General features: G+C 55.5%; 1 protein-coding gene across 2 annotated transcripts in view; it reads right to left on the bottom strand.

Moving 5' to 3' along the window:
• Positions 1-24,419, bottom strand: part of SGSM1 (small G protein signaling modulator 1) — a 66,769-nt gene extending 42,350 nt beyond the window's left edge. For both annotated transcript variants that reach the window (XM_054594020.1, XM_054594022.1), the window contains exons 1-5: positions 24,336-24,419; positions 24,197-24,240; positions 6,198-6,273; positions 4,291-4,453; positions 2,055-2,207 (exon numbers count right to left, since the gene is read on the bottom strand). In XM_054594020.1, the coding sequence (XP_054449995.1) occupies positions 2,055-2,207; positions 4,291-4,453; positions 6,198-6,273; positions 24,197-24,240; positions 24,336-24,354 (455 nt within the window). In that variant the 5' untranslated portion in view covers positions 24,355-24,419. The remainder of the gene's footprint in view (positions 1-2,054; positions 2,208-4,290; positions 4,454-6,197; positions 6,274-24,196; positions 24,241-24,335) is intronic.
• Between the last annotated feature and the right edge of the window lie 566 nt (positions 24,420-24,985).

The following is a 24,985-nucleotide window of genomic DNA, read 5'->3' as shown; positions in this document are numbered from 1 at the left end:
CATTGGAAAGGACCTGGTTCCGGCCCCCTGAGGGATCTCCGCTCAGAGAAGGTAAGCAACTTGCCGGAGGCCACCCAGCAGGTGGGTGCAGGCATGGGCTACCACCAGCAGGCCTGCCTCTTCCCCTCCTACAGCTGAGGGTGAAAGACAAAGGATCTGGAGTCCGGCTGCCTGAATGGGAGCCCAGCCGGGCACTGCCTCCCTCGCAGCTGTGTGTCCCCGGGCACGACGAGCCGCTGTGAGCTTCAGTGCAAAACGGGAAGAAGGGCAGAGCTTGCCCGCCCAGCTGCTGGGAGGGGTAAATGCTAACCTGCTTGTGTGGCCGCAGCACAGACTCTGACACCAGGAAGGTCTTGCTAAATGGCTGCAATGTCACTGCCATTTTACTTTGGTGTCAGATCCGAATATGATACTTTGAGACACTTTCCACTCCATCATTCCGTGTCCCTTCCAAAAATCAGAAGTTATGTGACTGTAAACCTTGTAAATCCTGCCTTAAAAATAGCAGGAAGGGTGGGGAGCAAGATGTGACTATAAAGGTAACTGAGGGAGTTTCTCTGGGGTGATGGGTTTCGTTGAAACGGTTCTGCATCCTGAGTGTGTTGTTTACATGAAACAATACATATATTAACATTTCATAGAACTATATAGCAACAAAGATGAATATATGTAAAGACTGGTGAAATCCAAAAGAAGTTAATAGCTTAGATAACAGTGCTGTACTAACGGCAAGTCCTTGCTTTGAGGCTTGTACTCTGGTTACGTAGAATGTTACCACTGGGGAGAGGCAAGGACTCCCTGAACGACTACTCCAACCTCTGTGTGAATTTAAAACTCAAAGTAAAAACTTTAAAGAAGCAGCAGGAGGTTGGCATTGCTGCTCAAATAATTACTAATTCCTTTTGACTGACTTACTCAGTAGGAAAACACAAGGTCACACACCAAAGGCAATAGCGTCAGAGGCCCCAGGCCTATAGAGGGCAGGGGTCAGAGACATGTTACGATTTACAAGAAAGGGAAGAGAATGACCGGAGCCCTGGAGCCTAGACTTCTTGCAGTTCCCCACCGCCTCAGGGCCTCTGCACAGGCCGTTCCCGGCGGGATCACTCTTCCCCACCCCCTTCACCAGGCTAATGCCTGTGCACCCTTCCCCTGGCTGCCCAACCGTCATGCCTTCCAGGACACTTGCTGTGACCACCTGGAGGAGATCAGACACCAACCATCGGTCTTTAGAGCAATTACTATTTGACTGCTTTCCCTGCTACAATGTCAGCTTCACAAGGGAAGGGCCTTGCTCTGTCCTGTCAGAGATATTTTGCTGGCAAACAGGCAAAAAGAATAAAAGATAACAGTACCTACTGTGTGTCAAGATGTAGTTAAATAGACACTTCCGTATACCAAAAGATGGGGAGACTCTCTCCTACGTTTCTCTCTCTTTCTCTCTGGCTGAAAGAAGTGCTGGCCGGGAGGAATCTCCGGTTTTGATTCTTTAGGGGCTCCCCTCTGCTCCTGGCAGAGCGTTACAGGTGAGACCAATGCATCCCCAGCATCTAGGTTAGTGCCTGGCTCCCAGTATTGCAGCTGCTCGTTACACACTGACTAGATGAACACAAGGTCGAGAGCTTGCCAACAGGGCTCATACTATAAAACCTTTACATCAGGTCATTCTAAGCCAGGAGAGAAAGAGTAGAGAGTCACTCTGCACTTCCTAGATGCTGTGCACTGGCTAACTCCTCTTCTCGCCTTTCTCTGGAGTGGCGGCAACTCCTATCCTATTCACCAAAAGAGGAAACAGAGGTGCAAGGAGACTAAGTGATTTCCCTACGGCCACACGGTTAGTGAGAAGACTGTGGGCGTAGTTCACCGGAGAAGGAAGATCGCCAAGATCTCAAGATTCTCATGCCCCACACCAAATGTGAAGCCCCATCGTTGCTATTAAACCCCTGAATACTCCCAAGGGTCTTAGCTAGGCTAGTTCAGATTCAAGTATTTATGCGCAAGAGGTGCAATTCCCAAGGCTACCAGCAGGTGGAGGCAGCGTGCACCCAGCTCACCTGCTGTTTTCCACAAGGTAATGCACAATTTTGTCCAAGACCTTCTCAAACAAGGCTGTGCGGATCCACAGGTGCTTGATGGCAAGTGGGGACAGGTTGGGCAGCTTGGGCAGCTTCCGCACATTCTCCTGGAGGCCCTGGATCTGGTTTCGCCTTTGAGATAAATAAAGGAAAAAGGATATTCACAAAATGGAAAATCCAACAAGACCAATATGCAAATGGAAAAATGTCCAGCCTCTCTAGGAAATAAAGAAATGGCAATGAAAACAAACTATATTGCTCCTGGTAAACGAGTAAAAAGTTGAAAAAAAATAATACCCAGTGAACGTGAAGGTGTGGTAAAACAGACAAATTTCATACACTATTAGTGGGTAAGCCAGAATCTCATACTGTTATTTCTCTCTCAGTATCTGTCTACTTATCTACCTACCTCTGCTGGAAAGGAGTGCTGCCACGAAGATTCTTGGATTACAGATCCTTCAGTGGCTCCTGACTGCCCTTGAGAAGCAAGCTTAACGACCATAGGCAGGGCACTCGGTGACCCTTCTCCTGTTCACCTCCATCCATCCCCTATCGCCCTCCTCTCTGACCTCACGATCCAGCCAGACGTAGGGTCCTACAGATCCCTGAGGCCATCAGGCTCTCATCTGAGGACCTGCCCTGAGCTTCTGCTTCTCCCTGCGTTCCCCCACACCCCTTCTCACTCTTTAGGTCTGAGCGGGACATCCCCTCCCGCAGGAAGTCCTCTCAGACCAGTCTGGGGGAGGGGCGCCTCCCCGGAGCCCCCTCAGACTCTGAAGCATAACTTCCTGCTCACCTTTCTGTCTTCCCCTCCCCATGTGACCCTAAAGGCAAGGACTAAGCGATCCAATTATTTTTAAAAATATAACACTTCCTGAGAGTCTACCACTCTCAGGGCAGGAAGGGTTCCTCTTCATGTCTGCATCTCAGGGCCAGGCAGAGTGCCTCACACATACAAGGGGCTCAATGTGTACATTCATAAATGCGTGACTGCATGCGTGGACGCATGGCTCTCCCATCCCACCTGGCATGGGTATCTCTAATCCTCTCTTACCAAGTCTCTCCCGATAGTAGTATGGAAGGCCCATGGAAACCCCTCCCTATAAGAAGTTAATCAACACCACCTGGGAATTTAGCAGATGGACTGGAAGGCACCTAAAGACCAGGTGGCTGCGGATTCAGATACCAGGTTGGGGCTGGCTATGCCCAGTCCAGAGCCCTGCCCACTGTGTGGCTCCGGCCAGCAGCCCTGGGCAGGCAGAGGCTGAAGGAGGAGGAAAGCGCTGTGTCTCATCCAGTGAGAAGCAGCGATCACCCATGGCAGAGATGGGAAACACGTGGCACACATGCCTCCTGCCCTTTCCTTGTAACAGATGTGGTTAATCAATCCATGCACTCTTTCCCAAGGAGCCCAATCCCAGCTTCTGAATTCCTCACAGCACCGTCCTCCAGGCAGCCACTGACACGAACTGGAGTTGAAACCTGTCTGCTGTCCCTGACCAGGCTCCAGGCTGGGGCTTCAGCGGCGCCGTCAGTACTCTGGGAGGGACTCAGGTGGGAGGTGCTTCCGCACAACCTCTCAGGCCAGGAGCCTGCCCCCAACACACATAATCAGGCCTCAAGATGAGTGAGTGGAGCCACCTCTCCCCTTTAGACGCTGCCTTGAGGTGCGTTTTCATGGGAGGCCCGCGTGAAGAGGCCACACTGGTTCTGTGAAACTCAGGTCTGGCTGCGCTCAGCACAGGGCCTGGCTCACAACAGGCACTCACTCATTCAGCACTCGTTTCTTGGGCATTTACCAGGTGCTAGGCTCTCCCCGACACTGGGGACAAAATGGGGAATAACACAGATGTAGCCGCCTGTCCTCATGGCGTTCAGTCAACACGGGGAGACAGACAACAATCAAATAAATAGGAAACAAATAAATGAATGATTATAGATGGTGAGAACTGGGAAGAAAGTAAACAAGGTGATAAGAAAGAGAAATGGGGTGAGGGTTGGAATTTACCCCTCGCCAGGGGAAGGCCAGAATGATGACAAGGAACCAGCTGTGGAAGATGAGGGATGTGACCCGGGTGGGGGACATGGCATGAGCAAAGGCCCCGGAGTGGCCTGAGGAGCAGGACGGAGCGGAGAGAGTGCTGGGCCTCACAGAGCCCCGGGGAGCAAGGCATGCCTGGGGGCTGCCCCTGCCTGCCCTGCGCTCTGCACTCACGCGGTCTCAATGAGCTGCTCCAGGTCCTGGACCTTGCGGCTCAGCTCCTCGGCGGGCGGGAAGGTCTTGCCCACCTTCATGAAGAGAGCCGCGATCTTGTTGCTGCGCAGGAAGCCAGCCGCCCGCCGCCGCAGCCCGTGCAGGACGCAGGCCTCCACGGCCGCTGCGGGGACAAAGTGGTCAGCGCGCCCTGCCCTGCCCACGCTCCCTGCCATGCAGCTTGGCTAGCGTTTCAGTGACGTGGGCACTTTGGAGAGCCCCAAATCACAGCCTCGTGATGGCATCACAGGGCAAAGCGTGTGTGCCCTCCACCTCCCGCCCCCAGGAAGGGGGAGAGCATGCTCAGTGGCAGATCCCACTCACAGCCCAAGGGCAGACCTCCTCTCCTCACATCCTCTCCCGACGCCTACCCCCGCTGTGTGGCGGCGCAGTGGCTGCCCCTCCCTGAGCCTACTTCCTCCTCTGAACAGTGGGGACGGCCTGAGCGTTAAGCTCATCAGGCTGCTGTTAGGATAAGGTGAAAATGCACAGGAGGCACTCAGCATAGGCCCAGTAGGCAGTGAGTCTTCACGGCTGTTCCCTGCGCCTCCTGCTGACGGCGGAGGGGACCCTGGACCACAGGACTGTTGAGCTTTCAAACTTGTGATCCCGGGAACAGATGCCATGATGAAGCTCCTTCAAGCCCCACCCCAGTCAGGGACAACAACCCCCACTTCTCAGATGTGGAAACGGAAGTTTGAGAGGTGAACTGAATTGCCCAGACAGGTATGTTAGCAATTCCTGAAATGGACATGCATACTATTTGCAAATAAAATTGTCCAGGTGAAAAAAAAAGTTGTGTTTGTGTGTGTGTGTGTATATGTGTATACTTATAGCACATCACTGTCATATGCGTGTGTGTGTGTATATATACACGTATATATATTTGTATATACCTATGTATCTATATATACACACATACATATATATATTTAAATAAACATATTTCACTTAAAAAATAAGATCTTGTCAAATTCATCAACAGAAAAGTGGCAGAGGTGGGACCTGAATCCAGGTCTCCCCGACTGCGAAGGGGCTGAACTGACATCAGTGGGCTCCGGGTCATGGTGTGTGCTGAGGATGTCACAGACCCATGGGAGGTGTCCCCAGGCACCTGGACGGAAGCTGGCGGGCCTCTCCATGCGGCCAAGGTCATGAGGGAAATTACAGCATGTCCTTCATTACGGGACACTCAGTCATGAAATCGCTAGCTTCCGAAGGAGAGAGAAGAAACACTCCCACTTATATGTCGACACCAACTAGGAGCTGAATCCTGACTTCAGGGACACGCAAAACACGTGTCTCCCAAGCCATCAGAATGTACAGCAAGAGCCTGGCAGTGCAGTTACTTCTGCCCTTGTAAGTGTGGCCGGTTCAAGGGCGGAAGCCTGAGTCACGCTCTGAGCCCTGGTCCTGCCTCCTTTGCTGAGCCAGCTGGACACGTCCCTCAGGATATGTCAACAGCTCTTAATTCCGTGGTTTTTTTTAAGTCCCCATCCATCCCCTTCCTTCACTTGGCAAAAGCCATAGGCAGAGCGATGAAAGGGCGGGGCCCATTTCTCAGACGCAAGACCGTGTCCCTCGGGGCAGGGTCTGCAGGAACTGGGCCCACAGGAGGGGAGGCGGGCCTCCCACGGCAACCACAATTGCTTCTTCGTGGGGTCCAGAGCTCGTGCTTAATTTCTCCTCTAGACTTTTCTGTATTTTCCAGCTCCCTATTAAAGTCCCTTTGGAATCTGGAAATAACTTCAGAGTTACAGAGCAAAAAAAAGACGTGCGACCCTTGCTCAAACACGCCACACGCCACTTCCCTAAAGCAGCCCACAGAGCGGGCAGCCACTTTTCAAGGCCATGGGCCCCGGACTCACCACAGAAGGAGATGATGTGGCTGCTGTCTTCGTGGACAAACTTCCGTGTGACGGCCTCCTCCATGATCTGCTTCACCTGGAAGGCAGCGGCAGCTGGAGGGGATGCCCTGCTGCCACCTGGGGCGCAGACACCCCTGCCCCCAGGGCCTGCCCAGGCCGTCTGGGGCGTTCTGACACCTGCTTTCCTTCCATACCGCTCTCACCATGTCTTCTGAAGGTCCGAGGCCTGTGGCCTGGGACGGCGCCACACTTCACGCTGTACCGCGTTACTCGTTCAGGCTCTTTGCACGGCGCGCTTCTTGGCGCCTATCGCACAAAATGTCACCTCCTGTCCTGATCACGTTACCTAAGGCAGCGGTCCCCTCCCCCGACCCCTGTCTCTATCCCCCACTGTTAGAGCCCCTCTGGTACAGAATACTTACACCAGTCCTGTCCTCTGTGTGTTTGCTGTCTCCCTCCCTCTTCTGGCCTACACAGTCCCTGAGGACGAGGCCTCGTCTGCCTTGTTCACTGCTGTATCCATGGAGCCTAGCACAGGGCCTGGTGCACAGTAAGTGCTCAATAAAGATTTTCTAAATGAGCGGGTGAATGAGTGAATCAGTGAATGAATGAGTGAAACAGGTATATAAAAGAATCAGGAGGGTCGTGTGAAAATTCAGCCCTGGAACCCAGCAGACCTGGTTTCAGATCCCTGCTGGATCTGGGATCTTATTTTCGGAAACAGAGGCTCAGGGCAGTGATGCGACTTGCCCAGAGCAGTGGAGCTGGCTCAGAGTGGAGACGTGGCCCAGAATTCCAGCCTGGGTCCGACTCCCAGGCTCCGTGGTTTTCCTGCTAGAGGCTGTCACTCAGCAAACACTTCTCGAGCACCTCTGAGGTGCCAGACACAGGGCCCAGGCCTGAGAGGGCAGCCGTGCCCCTGCTCACAAAGGTGGCACTACGGAGGCCTGAACACCCTCCTGCTCTGGTGGATTCTGGGCCCAGGGTCACAGTGGGGCTTTAGCAAAGTGACTCTTCTCTGGGCCTGTTTCCCCACCTTGAGGCTGAGGTCAGAAGAGACCCTCTCAACGGGTGGTCCCAGCCCTCGATCACAGCGGCTGGGATGCAGGGAGGGAAGGGAGCAAGGCCTGAATCCCCAACACCACGCCGCCGCCCAGCGGGCCCCGCCTCCTTCCCGGACGCTCTGTGGCCCATCCCGACGCAGCTGGGCCGGCGCGCCAACGCACCCACGCGAGGGCCCTCTTAGGCTCTCTGAGCCTCTCCCCTGCCTTCTGCTTCTCCTCTTTCCTGGAGCGGGAGATAGGCCTCAGAGCACCCCTGGTCACATTCGCCAGAGAAACACGCGGCGGTGCCACCGCAGAGCCGGCACACCACCCCCGCTGCACACAATCGAGTCGGCCCCTCCCGCGAACAGCTGCCGACCTCCGGGCGCAGCAAGCTCCAAGCTGGGCTTGGCCGGCAGCACTTCTAAACCCGAAAGCTATCCAGCCGGGCCTGTGGAATTGGTCCTATTTACAGATGTGGAAATGGAGGCTCAAGGAGGCAACCTGGCCCACCCAAGTCTGCAGAGCCACAGGGCAACACCTAGAATCCCATCCTGGAGGTTTTCCCATCTTGGCCCCGCCTGCCGCCGCCGGCCCTCTGGCTCCCAGCTGAGCTTCCTCAGGCAAATCGCATCACCTCTCGGAGCCTGGGTTTTCTTCTTGGGTAAAGGGCTGACAGGGGCGGGGCTTCTCTCAAGGGGCCTTGGAGGCCCAAACAAGGTGACGCAAAAAAAAAAAAAACACCGCATGCTGTGCACAGAGCAGGGCGCACAGCGTGCGTGCAGTGCGTGCCAGCTGCACGCCCAAGTCACCTGCCTAGGACCTCGCCTGGCCTCCTTCACGGCTACTCTGGTCTTGGCTGAAACATCACCTGCGCAAGAGGCTAAAATCGCCTGGTTCCCACTGCGGCTGCTTCTGTGACACCCATCAGATTGATAATGACGTCATCAACACCTGCCCTCCCTGCTGGGCCGCAGACCTGTGAGGGCGGCCCGTCTCCCTGTTTCACAGCCTTCCTTGCCTCGGGCACACTGCAGGTGCTCAATGACGTTCTCTCCGAGGAATGAATGGCTTGAAGGTCACGGTGAAATTCTGCTTTGGTAAAATATTTTAACTGAAGAATGCCTTCTTGTCACCAGAACTGTGGGGAAAGAGCAGTGGCACTGTTCTAGCTGTTTGTCACGGGAGGAAGCAGAGGCACAGGGAGGCGGCGGAGCCTGCCCGGGGTCACACAGCCGCTGAGGTGCAGAGGCGGGGCTCGGGCCCAGGGCTGCCTGACTCCAGGGGCTGAGCTCCCCCTACAACCTGCCATTAAACCCACAAGGTCTCAGAGCCTTTGCCCACCTCTCCCCCAGGCCCCAAGTACTGCCCCCCACTTTCTTTGCTCCCCTGAGGCAGGATACAGTGGTGCTGGCCTGTAATCTAGTGTCTGAGAACCTGCCAGAAGGGGCCTGCCAGAAGGGGCCTGCTAGGTACCCCAACCTCGGCATCCTCTGGAAATACAGGGACAGAGAGTGAGTTCAGGCTCAGCGGCAGGTGCAGCGGACTGTGTGGGGCATGGTGGGAGCGGGGTGTGCCCAGGCACCCGAGCTGGAGTATTTTCAGGAAACCTGAGTCACCTGGATCTGACTGTGCCAACCACTTCCTGTGGGGGCCTGTCAGGAGCAGGGGTCCGCAATGGTCAAGATGGTCAGGAAGCTTCTACGCCTGCCTGGCAGCCATTCTCAGGGTTCCCCCAGCAGCGGCTCTCACTCCTTCCACAATGGGGCCCTCACCCCTTTTGGAACTGGGTTAGCTCCAGGGACAGGGTGTCAGGAGGCAGCAGAGAGGGGCTGAGAGCCCGGAGTGGGGAGTCGCTGACCGGGGTCAGATCCTTGGCCCTCGCTGCCTGCTTGGTGCTGGACCAGTTACCCATCTGCACAGCGGAGCGGATGGTCGTAGCAGCCCTACCTCACAAGGCTAACGGGAGGCTTGAGAGAGACTGTGGAGAGGCACCTGCACCAGGTCACCAACAGTAGCGACTCCTGAGCTGATAGCAACTATTCAGTTCCCTGCCTGGCCCGCAGTGGACGCTCAAGCCAGGGCCTCGTTCACCCTGGGGGCTGGCCAGGCCCCAGCCCTCCAGCTCAGGCCTCAGAGTACCAGCTGATCAGACCTCAGGCCCCACGCCACAAACCTTCCGGAAACCAGCCCTGCCCTCCCGCCACCCCTCCCTCTACCTGCAAATATTTAAACAACGTAAAAGGAGGATTAATCTCAGAAGGGAGTCAGGCTGGGAAATCCTAGCCTATCTGCAAAGCCACAAGGGGCGCTCCTGGGGCTCCCAGGCCTGCCCCGTCTAACCCGCTCCTCACACCTGCCACCTGCCCACACCCAGGCTTCCTCAAGCTGCCCACCTCAGACCTGCCAGGTTCCAAATCAACTTGCCACTCTTCCCTGCCTCCCCGCACTGCGCTGCGTTCACGTCCTCTAAGCTGAGAGAGAAGGGACCAGGACCCAGTGCTCGGGGTGATCGGAAGGATTATGGGAAACGCAGGCAAAGGGCAGGGCCCAGCACGCAGCTGGCGGCACGTAAAGGGCGGCACTAGTGCACCGGGTAAGAACACGAGCTTGAAAGCTACTGGGCCCCGGCCAACCTCCAGCTCTGCTATGAGCTGGGTGACTCCAGGCTTCAGTGTCCTCGTCTGTGAAACGGGGGTGACGCCGCACCACCTTGCAGGGCTGCTATGTGAGGATTCCATAAAAACGTGCAGAGCTCCAATAAGGGGCAAGGGCTCAGAACGCCCTGTCTGAAATAGGGCACCTGCTTGTCCTTAGAACTTACCACGGCCTTTCGCTCTAAGCCTGCGGGTTTATCCGTTCTGTGCCCGCCTGCCCCAGTAGGTCCTGAGCCCCTAGGGCACTGCCCAGCTGTGCCGAAGGCATTAGTTTGGTGGTCATTCTGATCATGCTAATGCCGCTGGGGCCAGCAGCTAACGCTCGCGGTGCGCAGTTCCGGGCAGTGGCCCGAGCCCCTCAGACGCCCGATCTCATCGGCTCTGCACGTAAGGCTGCGGTTGGCGGACTTTCTCCCTGAAGGGGCAGACAGCAGCCACTTCAGGCCATGGGCTAGGGCTGCCAGAGGAGGCATGGGTGCCCACTGAAACCTACATTTCGGATTTTTTTTTTTTTTTTTTTTAGTGTAAGTACAGACCAAATGTTGCAAAGAACACACACGAAAAGACTATTTATTGTTTTTCTGAAATGCAAATTTAACCGGGCACTCTGAATTTTTATTTGCTACATAAATCTGGCAAACCTATCTTCAGGCCATGTACAGTCTTGTGTCGCTTAGCCTCCTGTTTTGCACCCCCCTAAGAATGTAAGACCCAGTCTCAGCTCAGGGGCCTGCACAAGCAGGCCGGATTTGGCCCCAGGGCCCCGGTTTGAAGTGCCCGGCATAGGGCCTGTGGCACAGAGCAGCCCTAAATAAGCATCCCAAGGCTGCTGCCTGCTCCGCAGAGGCCTGCGACTCAGACCTGACTCAGAACGCCCCTGCCTGCCAGGGTCTCAGGTGGGGGTGTCTGGTGGTGCAGGCGGGTGAGTAATGCGGACGTAACACTGGCCCACGAGGCGGAGGCCGCAGGCACTCTTGACTCTTACATCTGTTAAGAAGTTGGGCAGCGGAGAGAATGTTAAATTAGGATGCCTGGAGCAAGCACCCTGGGTGGCTTTAAAAATAACTCTCAGCATGTGAGAGAAGCAGGAAAAAAAAGGGGGTGACGCAAAGGCCCCTCGACAACCCCTGGGGCAGGAGGGGTGAGCCGAGGACAGCTGTGCCGCTCCACAGGCGCTCCAGCTTCTGGGAACAAGAAGCACCCACCTCAGCAGCCCGCATCCCCAGCCCTTCAAATCACTGGCCCCTGAACACAGGTCCCCGAAGGTGGTGCCATGGGCTCACCTCCTTCCTCACATTCCGCCAGGTGCTCCTCCGCGTGCGCTCCAGCTGGCTAACTGCAAGTCAGGCTTCGGTCAGGTGTCACCTCTTCCTGGGAGCCTTCCTAGACTATCTGTATCCCAAGCAGGAACAAGTATGCCTCTCCCACATTCCATTAACACCTGCCTTTCCAGCATTTATCACATGAACCGCAACTGCTGCTCATTCATTTAACATGTGTCAGCGCCTCCTCTGTGCCTGGCACCAGGTGGCAATCAGAGAGAGTCCCTGTCCTCATGGAGGTCACAGGCCAGCAAAACGTAAAGATATTAAGTCAGTCACGCGAGTGGGGAATATTTGCAAAATGAGACCAGTTTTCTGCAGCAAAAGAACCTGGTTCTGTGAAAACAAGTAACAATGAAACTGAGTGGGTAGGAAGGTCATGGGGCGGGGAGGGGGGGCTTCCTGGAGGAGATGATACCCCAGATCTGATGCACAAGTGAAAATGAACTCTCTGGGTCTCGGGTTCTCCAACTCTAAAGCAGAGGGAAAGACTCTCCCCTGCGCCTGCCCCCAAAGAGCTGCCCTGGAGCTCACAGGAAGGAACAGATGTGAGGACAATGGGGCAGGGAAAGGCACTTCGTGGAAATAGCTGTCGGCTTTTTTTTAAATTTGTTATGGGCAAGGCCTGCAGGAGGTGAGAGTTGGGAGGGGCTGGAGCAGGGCTGATGGGGGCGGGGGACACAGGAACACTGCAGGAAGCTCCAAGGCACAGACACACAGACACGGTCGTGGGCGGGGCGGGGGGAGGGCCGGAGGGGTGGTGCCACCCTGCAAACTGTGACTGTTTCCACATTCTGGCCCAGTCTTCCGTTCCTGCCAAATCCTGTCCCTTCCTCTTCCCATATCCATTCCGTCTGGGTGACCCACATGATACCCCCACCTGGCTTTTGCTTGCGGCCTCCTCCACCTGATTTTCCCACCCATTCCGACCTCCAGCTCCAGCTCTGGGAAAATGGCCCAGCCCTTAGGACCCAGTGGCCTTCCCTCCAATCCCTCCGCAGGCCTCCAAAGCTGCTGTGATCCCTCCTCTTCCCAGCTCCTAGAGTAACGCCCACTGCCCAACTCTGAGCATCGGGGTCTGGAGTCCGACTTCAGGAGTTCAAACCCCAGCTCTTGCTCTCATGATCTCGGGCAAATCACGTTCCTTCTCTGAGCCTCAGCATTCTCATCAGTAAAACAGGCGATACGGTAGGAGCATGTGCCTCACAGGTGTAAGGTAATACACCGAAAGCATTAAACACAATACCAGCCTGATAGTACAAAATTAGTACCCTTGTTTTGTGTAATGACAACCAGCATTTATTTATAAAGTGTTCACTGCCTGCTGGCCCCGCGCTTAGGGGGCGTTATTTCACCTGCTCTGCAGGGTAATTAGGAGAGATGGGGACAGTTACCCTCCACCTTCAACAGATAAGGAAACAGAGTCTTGGTATTCGCCCAAGACCACCTGGCTTCCAAGCTGCAGGATGGAGATTCAAACCCGCGATTGTCTGCACAGAGCCTGGCACATCGCAGGTTCATCCCTTCACTTAACGGAATCTAGAAGTTCTTCCCATAAGCCAAGTGGGAGCTTTACATGCATGAGCCCAATGGATCAAAACGACCGTGCACCAGGGGTGCCATCGCTGTTACTCCCACTTTCCGGCAGAGGCAGCTGATGTGGGAGGGGCCAAGGTCATCTGGCCTGCGAAGAGGCTGGGATGGGAATCCCCGTCTCCTGCTCCACTATCCCAGGTCAAGGTGGGGACCCAAGCAGCCCGGCGGCCTATGCAGCTGCTCCCTTAGCCCAGTTCAGTCCTGCTCCAGGAGCCCGGCTCCAGCGGCGCCTGCCCGCCCCACCTCTGCCCCTGCCATCACCCGTCACCACCTTCCACCATCTCTCCCAGGACACCCTGTGTGTCCCGGCTCCCTCTTCCTGTCACACGACGTGGTTAAAAAAAAAGTCCAACCTGAAATACTTGTTACAAAGTGAAAGCTGCCCATCTGAAAAGACTCCATGCTGTGTGGTTCCATGCATGTGATGTTCTAAAAAAGGCAAAACTGTGGAGACAGTAAGAAGACCCGTGGCTGCCAGGGGCTGGGGGGACAGAAGAACGGGCAGAGCTCGGAGGATGTTAGGGCACTGAAGCTATTCTGTGATATCACAGTGGTGGATACGTGTCGCTATCGGTTCATCAAAACCCACAGAATAGGTACCCCCAGGAGTGCGACCAAATTTAACCATGGACTTCGCGTGATAATGATGTGTTCAGGTAAGTTCAGGAGCTAAACAAATGACCCATTCTGGTACAGGGTGTAGACAGGGAGGCTGTGTGTGTGGAGACGGGGTGTATGAGAAATCTGTCTTTACCACTCCATTTTTAGTAAGAACCTAAAACTGCTCTAAAAAGTAAAAAAAAAAAAAAAGTGTCCTTTCCTCACTCTGCCCCTGATGGAGGATGTCAGCAGGGATCTCAGCCTTCCAGCAGACAGGCTAAAGGCCTCCTTCCAGCTGGGCACCTCTGCATCCTCGGCCTGCCGTGGCCCGCCAGGGGCTTGGGGGCCTTCACAGAGAGGGGCCCGAAGGTGCCTGGTTCGTGTGATGTCACAGGAGTTCAGCAACCACTGGCGAACGGCTCAAAACCTCCTTGGGGGGGGGATTGTTTCTCTCACTCAGCTCCAGGACAGCCTCGCCCCACCCCTCCGACCCCGCCCGCACACTCCATCCTGCCCGCCACATCCACCCAGATGACAGGGCAAAGCCACAAGTGGCCTCTGGTAGGTGCATCCCTGTGATGGGAGTGAGCTGGGAGGGGAGAGGACGCCAACGATAAAGCAGCGGCACGTGGATCTTCATCAGAGCATCAGAAAACTCCCCCCTGCTTAGCCTGCCCTAAACACGGCTGTGGCTGCAGGCTGGCAGGAGACAGGGACGCTGCTCGCTCAGCTGCTGCCAGCCTGGCCCCAGTTAATCATTTACTGGCAGTGCTATAAACCGGCGCCAGGCACTGGGCCTCACAGTGTCAGGGCTGGCTAACCTGCCCCAACCGGGACGGAGGGCTGCTCTGCGGCTGAGACTGGGGTTCCCATAAACAGGCCTCCCCTTGCTGCCCTGCACAGGTGCCTCAGACTCCCCTTGACGAGGGGGCTCCCCCGGTGCCTGATTTGGGGCATTCACCTGGGGGCACCTTGGCAAAGGTCCTTCTGGCCAACACCATCACGCACAGTCACTGCTGGAGGCGACGGGGCCGTGAAGACTCCTGGCCACACACCGCCCCCCCCGCCCCCCCCCAGCTCCCAGAGAAAACAGCCAGCGTGTTTCACGTTCCCAGCCCACACCCTGGAGACCGGCCAGCTTCCTCCCGGGTGCGCTGCCCACTGCGTGTGGCGGCTCCCTTGGCAACACGCCCCACTTCCGCAGACCCACGCGCCTCACGCACGAGGAACACACACACTGGCTCTCAGGCGTGCCTAGGTTCTCGGGAAGGCTGCCCAGACTTGGGGGTCGGGCAGCTACAGGAAAGTAAGAAATGAAATTTCTCAACCGTCATTTAAAACACACACAGCACAAACCAGAAAACCTCCACCTGGGAGGACGAGCAGTTGAATGGTCTAAAGGCTGGATTAGAATCTTGGCTCTGCCTCCGAAAAGCCATGTGACTTCGGGCAAGGGACTGCACCGCCCTGTGCTTTGCTTTACTCACCTGTACAAAGGGATAATATAGGATCTACCCTCCAAAGCTTTATTTTTTTAAGATTAAATATGTTAATGAGTGTAAAGCACTTAGCACAATGTCTAGTACAAGGTAGAACCTTCTGGAAATGCGCTAACCCTGTGTTGTCCAACAGTATCACTAACCACACATGGCTACTGAGTACTTGAAACACGGATGGTGTGACTGAGTATTTTAAATTTAATTCTATGTAATTTACATATAAGCAGGCACATGTGATTCATCGCTCACATTGGACAGTGGGGGTCTGGAACACAGTAGGTGCCCAATAAATGCTTGTTACGATCATTATTAGGGGCTGTTGTGATTAGAAGGCTCACTGGAGGAGGAGCACGGAGGCGCCACTGCCCTCCCGAGCGCAACGCTGCACTGCGCGAACCGGTGCATCGTAGCATCTTGCAGGGTGGTTCTGAACTGTTATTTAGTATCTGGGTTGTGGCTGACACAAAGGTACTGCTGAGAGCTGAGAGTAGCCTCTCCCCACAGCAAGGACAAAGTGTTCGTACAATTTCAGGGCTTTGTACGTGCCCGGAGTAGAAGTCTCTCATCCGTAGACACGTGGCCCACACCGGGTGTCCAGGCAGCACCGGGATCACAGCCGGGCACAGAGCGTGCGAGTGGACCCTGCTGCGGCCAGAGGCTGAGCCCCAAGGACAGGCGCGCTCCCTCCTTTGGGATGGACGTTTATGGCTTGTCTGCCTGCCTTCCGCCTCCCTGTCTGGCCCTTTCACCTTGATTCTGCTCTGGGGCCCCTCCTTTGCTCTCAGAGAGCTGCCTCCACTTAGTCCCTCAGGCTGGACCAGTGAGAGCGCTCCATCCCGCGGTCACTGGCACAAAGGAAGTATATGACCCAGGCTGGTCCAATGAGGCCTAATCCTAAGGCTTCTGCTAGAACCATGGGAAGGGGAAGCTCTCTTTCTGCTGTGATGCCAAGCTGGCAGATTGTGCCCTAGAGCTGCTGGGAAACATTCTGCCTCCCCACTGGGACAGGCAGAGCACAGAACCAGCACAGAGAAAGGGAGCACGGAGACATGGAAAGAGACGGGGGTCCTAACGATGGCACTGGACCCCCTGGATGTAGCCGCACCTGACGGACTCACTCCAAACTTCCCAAACCCCTGAACCAGTAAGTCCCATTTTTAGTGTCTCTTTTCCTTTTCACTTTATGTTGACATATTCACTTATTTGTCTAGCTGGTTTTATGAGCAAGTTATTCTTCAACTTGAAATGCATGGAGCTCACTAAAATATCCTGTTCTGCTGCTTCTCAGCTATGCGATCTTGGTCCAGTTTCTTAACCTGTCTGAATTTCAACTTCCTCATCAGTAAAAAGGAGTTGCTATTTGTACCTACTCTATAGAAAAACTGCTTTGGGGATTAAATAAGATAAAGCAAAGCACTTACAGCAGTGTTTAGTAAATGGCAGTTGCCATAATTCTAGCTTACTAATTAAACATGATTTACTAAATAATAATAACTAAAGAAGAATTCATTCAGTGCCCAAGTACCACCAAGTCTCTTGAACTCTTGGGAGTTCGGTTATTTGATTCTTAAACGGGGCCTTACTGTGAAAGCACCTGTTACTGTCCTACATTAACACCCACGATCTGAGTGCCTTCCAGGTTTTGCAAAGAAAAGCCACACAAACCTATTCCCCTCCTGTCTTCTTGGACTGCCGAGAGAAAGAAAGACACACCGCCTCTCACTGGAGCGCAGCGCCTTAGCCACCTCCCCAGGGGCTCCCCGCGGCTGGAGGCCGAGCCAGCCTGAGGGCTCCCGAGGGGCCTGAGCTCCTTTGGCTGAGGGACTACCTCCAAGGGGCCGATGAGCAACCGGGCCCAGAACGGAGACCCAGCTGCCCACCCAGGGCGGCCACACAGCCAGTCAAGGCTCAGCTCTCCTGATTCTTACTCAAGGGCTCATCCCTTTGGGCTCCACAACCCCTTCCCAGTCCACAGCATGGCTACTGTGGCCAGGGTGTCCCAGCCCAGGGTCTGCCCAGGGAGAACGAGATTCTGCGCGGAGGGCACCTGCAACTTCAGATGGGACCGGAAGGCGCGGCCCAATGTCCTTACGGAGCTGAGTCTATCTGGGGCACAGCGCGGGGCTCACCACAGGTGCCGCGGAGTGCCTGGCCAGCGGCGGCGCCACACCAGCACTGCTGTGTGGCAGGTGACACCCTCCGCCGCCCGCTACACAAGGCACCGGAGCCCGAGAGTTTCACACAGCTACTAATGACAGGCCTACGACCTGAACTCAGGACTGTCCAGCTCAAGAGGCTGGCCCCTCCTCCCGACCCCTCTCTTGGCCTGGCTCGTAACCACTGCAGGTCACTGATTTGGGCTCCAGGACAACGCAAAGCAGGGTCCTGGAGCCAGACCCCCAAGCTGTGCCACTGACAGTGTCTGTACCCTTAAGCAAGTTACATGCCACCTCGGTGCCTCACTTTCCCTATCTGTAAGGAGAGTGCTGACTCACCTCGAGAGGCGAGAGGCGTTAGAATAATTAAACGATGCCATCCATATGAAACACTCAATGAATGCTGTTTAAAAAAAACAAATCCTTATCCCATTAGAATGGCCTTAGTGGAGGCCTTTGTTGCCTTAAGTGGAGTAAAGGCTCCCAAAAAAGTCTTATCGGCTGTAAAGTTTTAATAAGTCTTAAACACAGACTTGGCAAATTCAGAAGACAGCAAATATCAGGGAATCTTGGCTCTCAGAGAGGGATGTCAGCCAAATTAGAGACTCGAGGTTCTCAGGATCCTGGAGCCTGCCCAACCTCGTCACTTAGAAAGCAGGCAATGAGACAGGGGGCACAGTTGGGACAAGGAGCCGGGTGTCCTCATTTCTCATGGTGATGACAGAGGCGTCCTTCCTACCTGCCAACCAGCAGCAAATGCTCCCACCCTCTCCCGGAGGCCCAGCCAGGCTGCACAGGGGCCAGAATGAAGCAGGGAAGCCGGGCCCCTGCCGCCACATGGGGCGGGGGCTACAGCCCAAGCCATCCATCGTCAGAAGCTCCTGGGAGCTGCATTGTCAGTGACCTGAAAAAAGCACCAAAACGCACCGCCAGCCACGGCTGCATTATTCATGAGGAGAAGTTCTGCCATTTTAAGCCTGAAAGCATGACACACAGAAACTGTTTTGGTCAACCCAGCCAGCATCAGACAGCTCCAAAATATCCCATGAGGATGTCTGGATTCACTCTGCAAGCATTTTTGGAACCCCTACTTGTCCCAGCAGGGGCGTAAAGCGGGGAGCTGTGATTCCCAGCGCAAGAATGGAAAGCTCAAAGAACAGAAGTTTCCTCTCTCGCCTAACAACTTTGTGCCCCCGCTCATGTGTCAGCTATGCTTATTGCTTGCCCTGCAGCCTCAGCAGCCAAATTCACGTGCCTGCTTTGCTCAAACCCCTCTCACTCAGAGTAAAAGCCAAAGCTTCCAAGGCTGACCAGCCTCTTGCTCCCACGTCCTTGTTCACTTCTGTCCAGCCTCACTGGCCTCCTCGCCATTTACGAGCCTGACTCCGGGCTCGTAAATGCCATTCCCTCGGTCAGGAACACCCTTCCTGCAGCCATCCGCACGGCTCCCTCCTTGCGTTCAGGTCTCTGCTCAAATGCCACCCCATCAGAAGGGCCACCCCTGACTGACCTCTGGATGGTCAGCCCTCCCACTACTCTCCGGCCCTGTCCAGCTTTGTTTTCCTCATAGCACTCGTCACTCCCGATGGGTGTTTATTGCTTATCTATCTGTCCGCCCATGAGGCTGCATGCTTCACGAGAGCATATGAGCAGGGACGTTGCTTTGCTCACTTCTCCATCTGCAGTTCCTAAAACAGCGCCTGGCACAAAGTAGATGCTCAATAAATGTGGGAGGAAAAAAAGGAAAGGAGAGAGGGAGAGAGGGGACCAGGGGAGGGAAAGAAGAGGGAAAGGAAAGGAGGAAGAAAGAAGAGGGGAAGTTTCCTTCTAAGAACCGTCAGAAAGGGTCCATCCCGGCCCCCCACCATCAGCTGGAACTTCCTGAAGTAGTTCCCAACAAGACCCTCCTTGCTCATAAATCCTCCACGCTCCCCACTGCCCGATGGAGCAAACGTTGCAGCCTGGCAATCGGCGTCCTGCACAAGCTAGAACAGATGGAATTCTCCTGCCTCCTCTCCTTCCCCTACACACAACTGACCCCCACGGCCTCTGCGGAAGCTCAGGGCTCCCTACCACTGCCCTCTGGGAATCCGGGTCACGAAGCCATCCTTCAGAGCCTGACAGAGGGGGATCAAATCCTGACTTCTCCGCGGACTGCCTGTGTAACAGGAAAGTGAGCTGCTTGACATCTTGGGCCTTTGGATCTTCGTCAATCCCCTGAAGGAGACGATCATTCTCCTTCTTAGGGCTGTCCTCAGATCATTCTCCTTCTTAGGGCTGTCCTCAGAGCGGAGGAGGACATGCCTGGGGAGCCCTGGGGCAGTGCTCAACACAAAGGCTCCTCCCCCTCTGGCTACTTCTCTGTGGTGAGGCCGTCCATGCGCTGCAGGAGGCGGAGCAGCATCGCTGGTCTCTCCCTACTAGATGCCGGTGGTAACCACAGTTGTGACAACCAAAAATGTCTCTAGACGTTGCCAAGTGTCCCCTGGGATAAAGGTGCCAGACTCAGCAATACATATTTACACTAAAAATGACTCATTTTCTGAAATTCAAATGTAATTGTGTGACCTATATGTTATTTGGCGACCCTATCTGGGGGGGACGGGCAAAGTTAAGAACCTTCATTAAGAACCACTGGGGACCCAGCAGTAACATCAGTTGTGTCTATCACCTTCCTCCAGACTTCTTAGCGTGTGCAGCCGGCTTCCCAATCCCATTGCCTTCCACGCAGGGCTGGGAGGCTCGGCTGCCCAAACAAGCCCAGCTCAGCCCTTGGGATAATGCCCCCTCGATAGCCCTCCCACCAGCTCCAGTCTGCAGAGCTCCTGTGGCTTCCTCTCCAGCACCCACGTCAACCCCTTGCCTCCTCACTGGGCTCTGTCCTCACCAGCAAGCCCCCTCACCCCCCCTCGCCTTGTCCCCTCCAATTAACAGGCCTCCTAGGCCCAGCCTAGAGGCAAGAAAACAAGTCAGTTAGTCACTTTGCTTCCCTTATCAACTCAAGTCACGTGGCTGGCTCCTTTAATGGATGTTGTCATGGCAACGGGAAGCCAGTGCCTGCTCTCTCTGGAAACCAAAACAAAATTAAGTGGTGGAGGTGGGGAGGGAAAAGGAGGGGAGGGTAAAGGGAGTCAGGAAGGAGCCTGGATAGAGATGGCCGGATTTAACCGGAGGGAACCATGTGTGGCCACCCTGACTGCAGCTTTCCCTTGGTGGCACCAGGGAGACAGAAAGATGCCTGCGCTGGTGACGCTCCGGCTAACATGGTGGGTGTTTTCACATTGTTTATCCTGACAGTTGAGTAATTTTCATCCCCATTATGAATAAACTGAAACCCAGGCACTTGTGAAGGTAAAGAGGGTTGCTCATCCAAGATTGTGCAATTTACAAGCAATCAATTTCGGCTCCTGTCTCTTGCTTTCCTACTCCTGAGGTCCCCCTCACTCCTTCCCCTCTGCTTGTGTAGGAGAACCAGGTGCTCTATCCCCAGGGTACCCAGCGCTGCTCTCCTCTCTCTCGGAACGGCCTCCTGCTCCCGCTGCTCCCAACCCTCAATCAAGTTCACGGTGCTGCCTGCCGCCACAGTGTTCATACAGACGCGGTTCTCACTGCCAGGAACGTCTTCCTCCATCTCGCCCCACCTCATACCTTCATCTAAAAGGTCTCCTCCTCCATCCCGTACCTTCTCACACAGGAGATACGTTTCCGATACACAACGGCATGCAGTTGCTTCTCTGAGTTCTTATGCTGCAAAGAGCCTCTCCTTCAGACCCTGGGGCACAGCCTGTAATTATCTTTTTAATTACACTCCGAATGTCTGTCTCCCGCACTGGAATGTCAGCCCCAAGAGGGCAGGGCCTAACTTGTCCACTGCTCCATCCACAGAGCCCGGTCCAGCCTCTGGCACACAGGTGCCCCTCATCAAGTAAATGCACCGGCATTTGAACTCAGCTCTGATTGATCCCAAAACTCCTTCTTGACCTGCTTCGCGGTGCTGAGTCACAGAGGCTCCCTGAGTCAGCCCTGGACAGAGCTTCCAGCCCCACGACCCCCGCTGGCCTTGTGGCCTCCGTTGCTCAGGCCAAGCCTGTAGACCTGCCTGGCTTAAATACTGAAACCGGCTGGTCAGCCGCCTCTGTCAGAAAGAAGGCTGTGAGGGGCCCCCGGGTCGGCTGTGACAAGCAGGGGCGCGGCTCCTCCGAACCCAGGTGGCAAGGAGAAGGAACACTGATCTGACCCCCCGATTTTCACGCACTCCACTGGAGACTGGCTCTCTGATGCACAGGGGAGGCGATCCCCGAAGAGGAAGGAGAGAAAGCTGCTTTGGAGGGAACAAGCTTATCACTTTGCCCTTATGGGGCACCCATGCCGAACAGGACGGGTCACAGTCAGAAGACTTGAACTTGTTCCCCTTCACTTGTCTGTACCCTTGAAACAACGCTTACTCTTTCTGGGCCAGTTTTCTCATCTGTACCACAGAAATTACACCACCCACAGATGCCACAATGATGGCGCTGTGTAGATGGGGATGGGCATGTTTGTGGTGTGGCAGGGAAGAGCCTGGCTCTTGTCAGACAGTCCTGGGGGGTAACTCCCCAACTGTGTCGCTTCTCGGCTGTGTGCTCTTGATCGACTCACTCTTCCCGCGTAAGCCTGTTTCCTTGTCTGTAAATGGGGACTTCACTCACCTCACGAAGTTCCTGTGCACACAGAATAGGGCACAGAGCGTGCCCTAGTAAATGGAAGCTCGGATTACTGAAACGATGTGCCCTAACAAGTGCAAAATTTAGATACAGCCACCATCTTGGGACTGCGAAGCCTTGCCTTCTGCTTGCAGATCCAGGAGCAATGGGTACTTGAGGCCCTTTGTCCACACTTGCAAGGTTCTGCCCCTGCCCCCCGTCAGGTACCAAGCAGGGCACCCAGGGGTTACCTTTGATCAGATGGCCTTGCCCAGAGCCACGCAGGAAGCTCATTCCTACCCCTAACCTGGCCCCTCCCAGGAGAGAGAGGATGCAGGCCAGTCGGCTGGCCACCAGGGACAACGTGTTCCCCAGCCTGGCCAACAACCCAGGCTAGACAGGTGGGGTGGGACTGCCAAGGGCACCGAAGCTTCCCTCTCCACATGTGAAAACAGAGTCCTGGAGACGGGAAGGGATGTGTTCTGGGCATCCAGGGAGCTGGTGGCAGAGCTGGGAACAGGGCCCTGCCCAGAGGCCTTGCTGACATATTCTTCTGCCTGCTGCCGCCCCCCCAGCGGAACCAGCCAGCTGTCCCCTTAGAAACACAGCCATTCCAGGTGAAAACATCTGGGGAGCACAGATCACATCCAGATTTGGGTAAACAATGAACAAAAAGACTGCAGGTTTTTAACCCAAAGGCTTTAGCAGGGTCGGGGGTTGGGGGGACTTATATATACACACTCTCCCCCAAAATAGTCATCAGAAAGTGGGTTTTGTTGGAAAGAGGGTCTAGATGGGGTTTTCTTCAGATCCCCACAGGGGTCTCTACAAAGGCTGAGCTGAAAAGTTCTGGGCCTTTCCGAGGGATTCCATGTATCAGGTACGTTTCCTTGTGCAGAAAGGACAGAATGTGCAACCAGGCCTGGAGCTGATCCTTGAAACAACATGGGCACATCACACACACACACATGTACACACACACACACCCACACACACCCAAGCTCCCTGAGGTGGGTGGGGCAGCAAGAAGTCACAGCCTCGAGGCTGCCCTTGATGGCTGTCTGCCACCAAGCGGGGAGGGGCTTCTTGATGTTCAGAGCAGACACCAGGTCCTGACACCCCCCCCCCCGACACAGATGCACAGTGATCAGGCCAGCCCCCAGGTCTGCAGGCTAAGGACTCAAGGTGCACCAGTGACGCCGGCTCAGCAGCAGCGGGGTCCGGGCTGAGGGACGTGGGTGACCTGAGGAGAGCAATACACACACAGTCACAGCCTCACTCACTCACACATTCACTCATCACGCACACGGACACATGGAGTCACAGCCTCACTCACTCACACATTCACACATCACGCACACGGACACATGGAGTCACAGCCTCACTCACTCACACATTCACACATCACACACACGGACACAGAGTCACAGCCTCACTCACTCACACTTTCACACACACAGATACACACACAGTCACAGCCTCACTCATTCACACATTCACACACACGGATACACACACAGTTACACACACAGTCACAGCCTCACTCATGCACACAGATTCCTGCATCACACAGATACCCATCATAACACAGAGACACACAGACACCTGTACACACAATACACAGAGAGAACACTGAGATATCTCCAGACAGATGTGCAGACATCCTCAGATGCACACACTCACAACCACATGCCCTCACCCACACAGGCATTCACACACACATGCACAGAGCCCAGGCACCTAAATGCTTCTCCAGATGCCCATCCCTGTAGGTTCTCCCCTCTACAGGAAATCATGGGCTATTACCTGTAAAGCCTAGACTGGGCTCCCTGCTGGCCCCAGGGAGAGAGGCCCCACCAGCCAAGAGAGTGCGGGCACACGCTCACAATTGGTGTAACCCACTGACCAGGGACTCTGAGGAACGCAGTTCCCTGGCTCCTGGGGTGGCTCCAAGGGCTGAGAATTCGGAAGGGGGGCGCGTGGGGATGTGTGGGGGTAGGCTTTATTTTCCTAAAGGGTTATCTTTCCTCTTTCCTGAAGTCCAGTCCTCCTGCAGCCCCATCCCGGTTCCCCCCTCCACACCGTATCGGCCCCCCCCACCCCCGGTGCTTGTCTCAATGTAGTGAGTCCCACCCACCGGCTGCTGCAGGAGAGGGGGTCCTACCCAGACACAGGGAGGAGTGCCCCGCAGCTGGAGGGCCCTCATGCTGCACCCCCTCTGGCATGCAGCAGAAAAATATCCAGAGCCTGCACCCCCAAACTCACCAGCCTCAGTTCTGTCGGTGGTGAGTATCCACCCAGGTGAGACCCGCAACCAAGGTGGCTGCCCGCTTCCACCAGTGACCACCCCCACCTCTGAGGCTCTTTCCTGGGGTGGGGGAGCCACGACTGTCCCCTCCCCCAGAGGTTGCGACCCCCGCCCCCTCCCCCACCTCACCACCTACCTCCTTCTTGACGGTGCGCAGCAGCCTCTGCCGGGTCTCCGCCCCTGTGGGACCAGACGGGAAAGCGGCTATTAAGCCGCGGGCTGGGGCAGGGATCGGGGCTGCCCTCCCGCCGCCCCCGTGCCCCGCGCCCCCTCACCCGCAGGGCCCGAAGCCATGGCTGTGCGCGCGGTGTTCCGAGTTCCCGGCGGCAGCGGTGGCGGCGGCGCCTGCTCTCCTGGCTCCCGAGCTTCGGCCGCGGTGGGGCGGGGCCGGGCGCCGAGTGACGTAAAGACCTGTCCGCGCTTGGCCCCGCCCCCCGGAAACACACTGCCCGGCCTTCCAAGTTCCCGGCACCAAGATCCTCCTCGCTAGGAGATCCAATGCACGCCCTCTCTGCCTTACCTCCTCCGCCCCGACCTCCCAAAGACCCCCACCTTCCTGCCCAACGCCAATGCCCTACCCCCCTTATGTGGGGCTGGAAGGACAGTGTCACTTATTCGATGTCTGCTATGTGCCAGGCTCAAGGAAGTGGCCGGAGATGATGGGGCACACTCTCCGAACCTCAGCTTTCTCATCTTTACCATGGGTATAATATGATTACCTCATGGGAATGATACGAGACCTAAATGCGATTTTGAAGGTAAAACGCTTGACACAGACCCAGGGAAAAGAAGTCCAGAGCCTGTAAAAGGTCATTGCACGTTCTTTGGCTCATCCCTTCTTCTTTCATCCAGTCCGCCCACCCTACTCCCCCTAGCAGCTGTCGGATGATTCCACGTGCCCATGGCTCTGTTTCTATTTTGTTCC

Source organism: Pteronotus mesoamericanus, unplaced genomic scaffold (genome assembly GCF_021234165.1).
Source record: "Pteronotus mesoamericanus isolate MK-2021 breed Mesoamerican mustached bat unplaced genomic scaffold, CSHL_Meso_final scaffold_507, whole genome shotgun sequence".
NCBI lineage: Eukaryota > Metazoa > Chordata > Mammalia > Chiroptera > Mormoopidae > Pteronotus > Pteronotus mesoamericanus.
The sequence above is the reverse complement of the archived record's forward strand: the minus strand, read 5'-3'. Positions and strand labels throughout refer to the sequence as shown.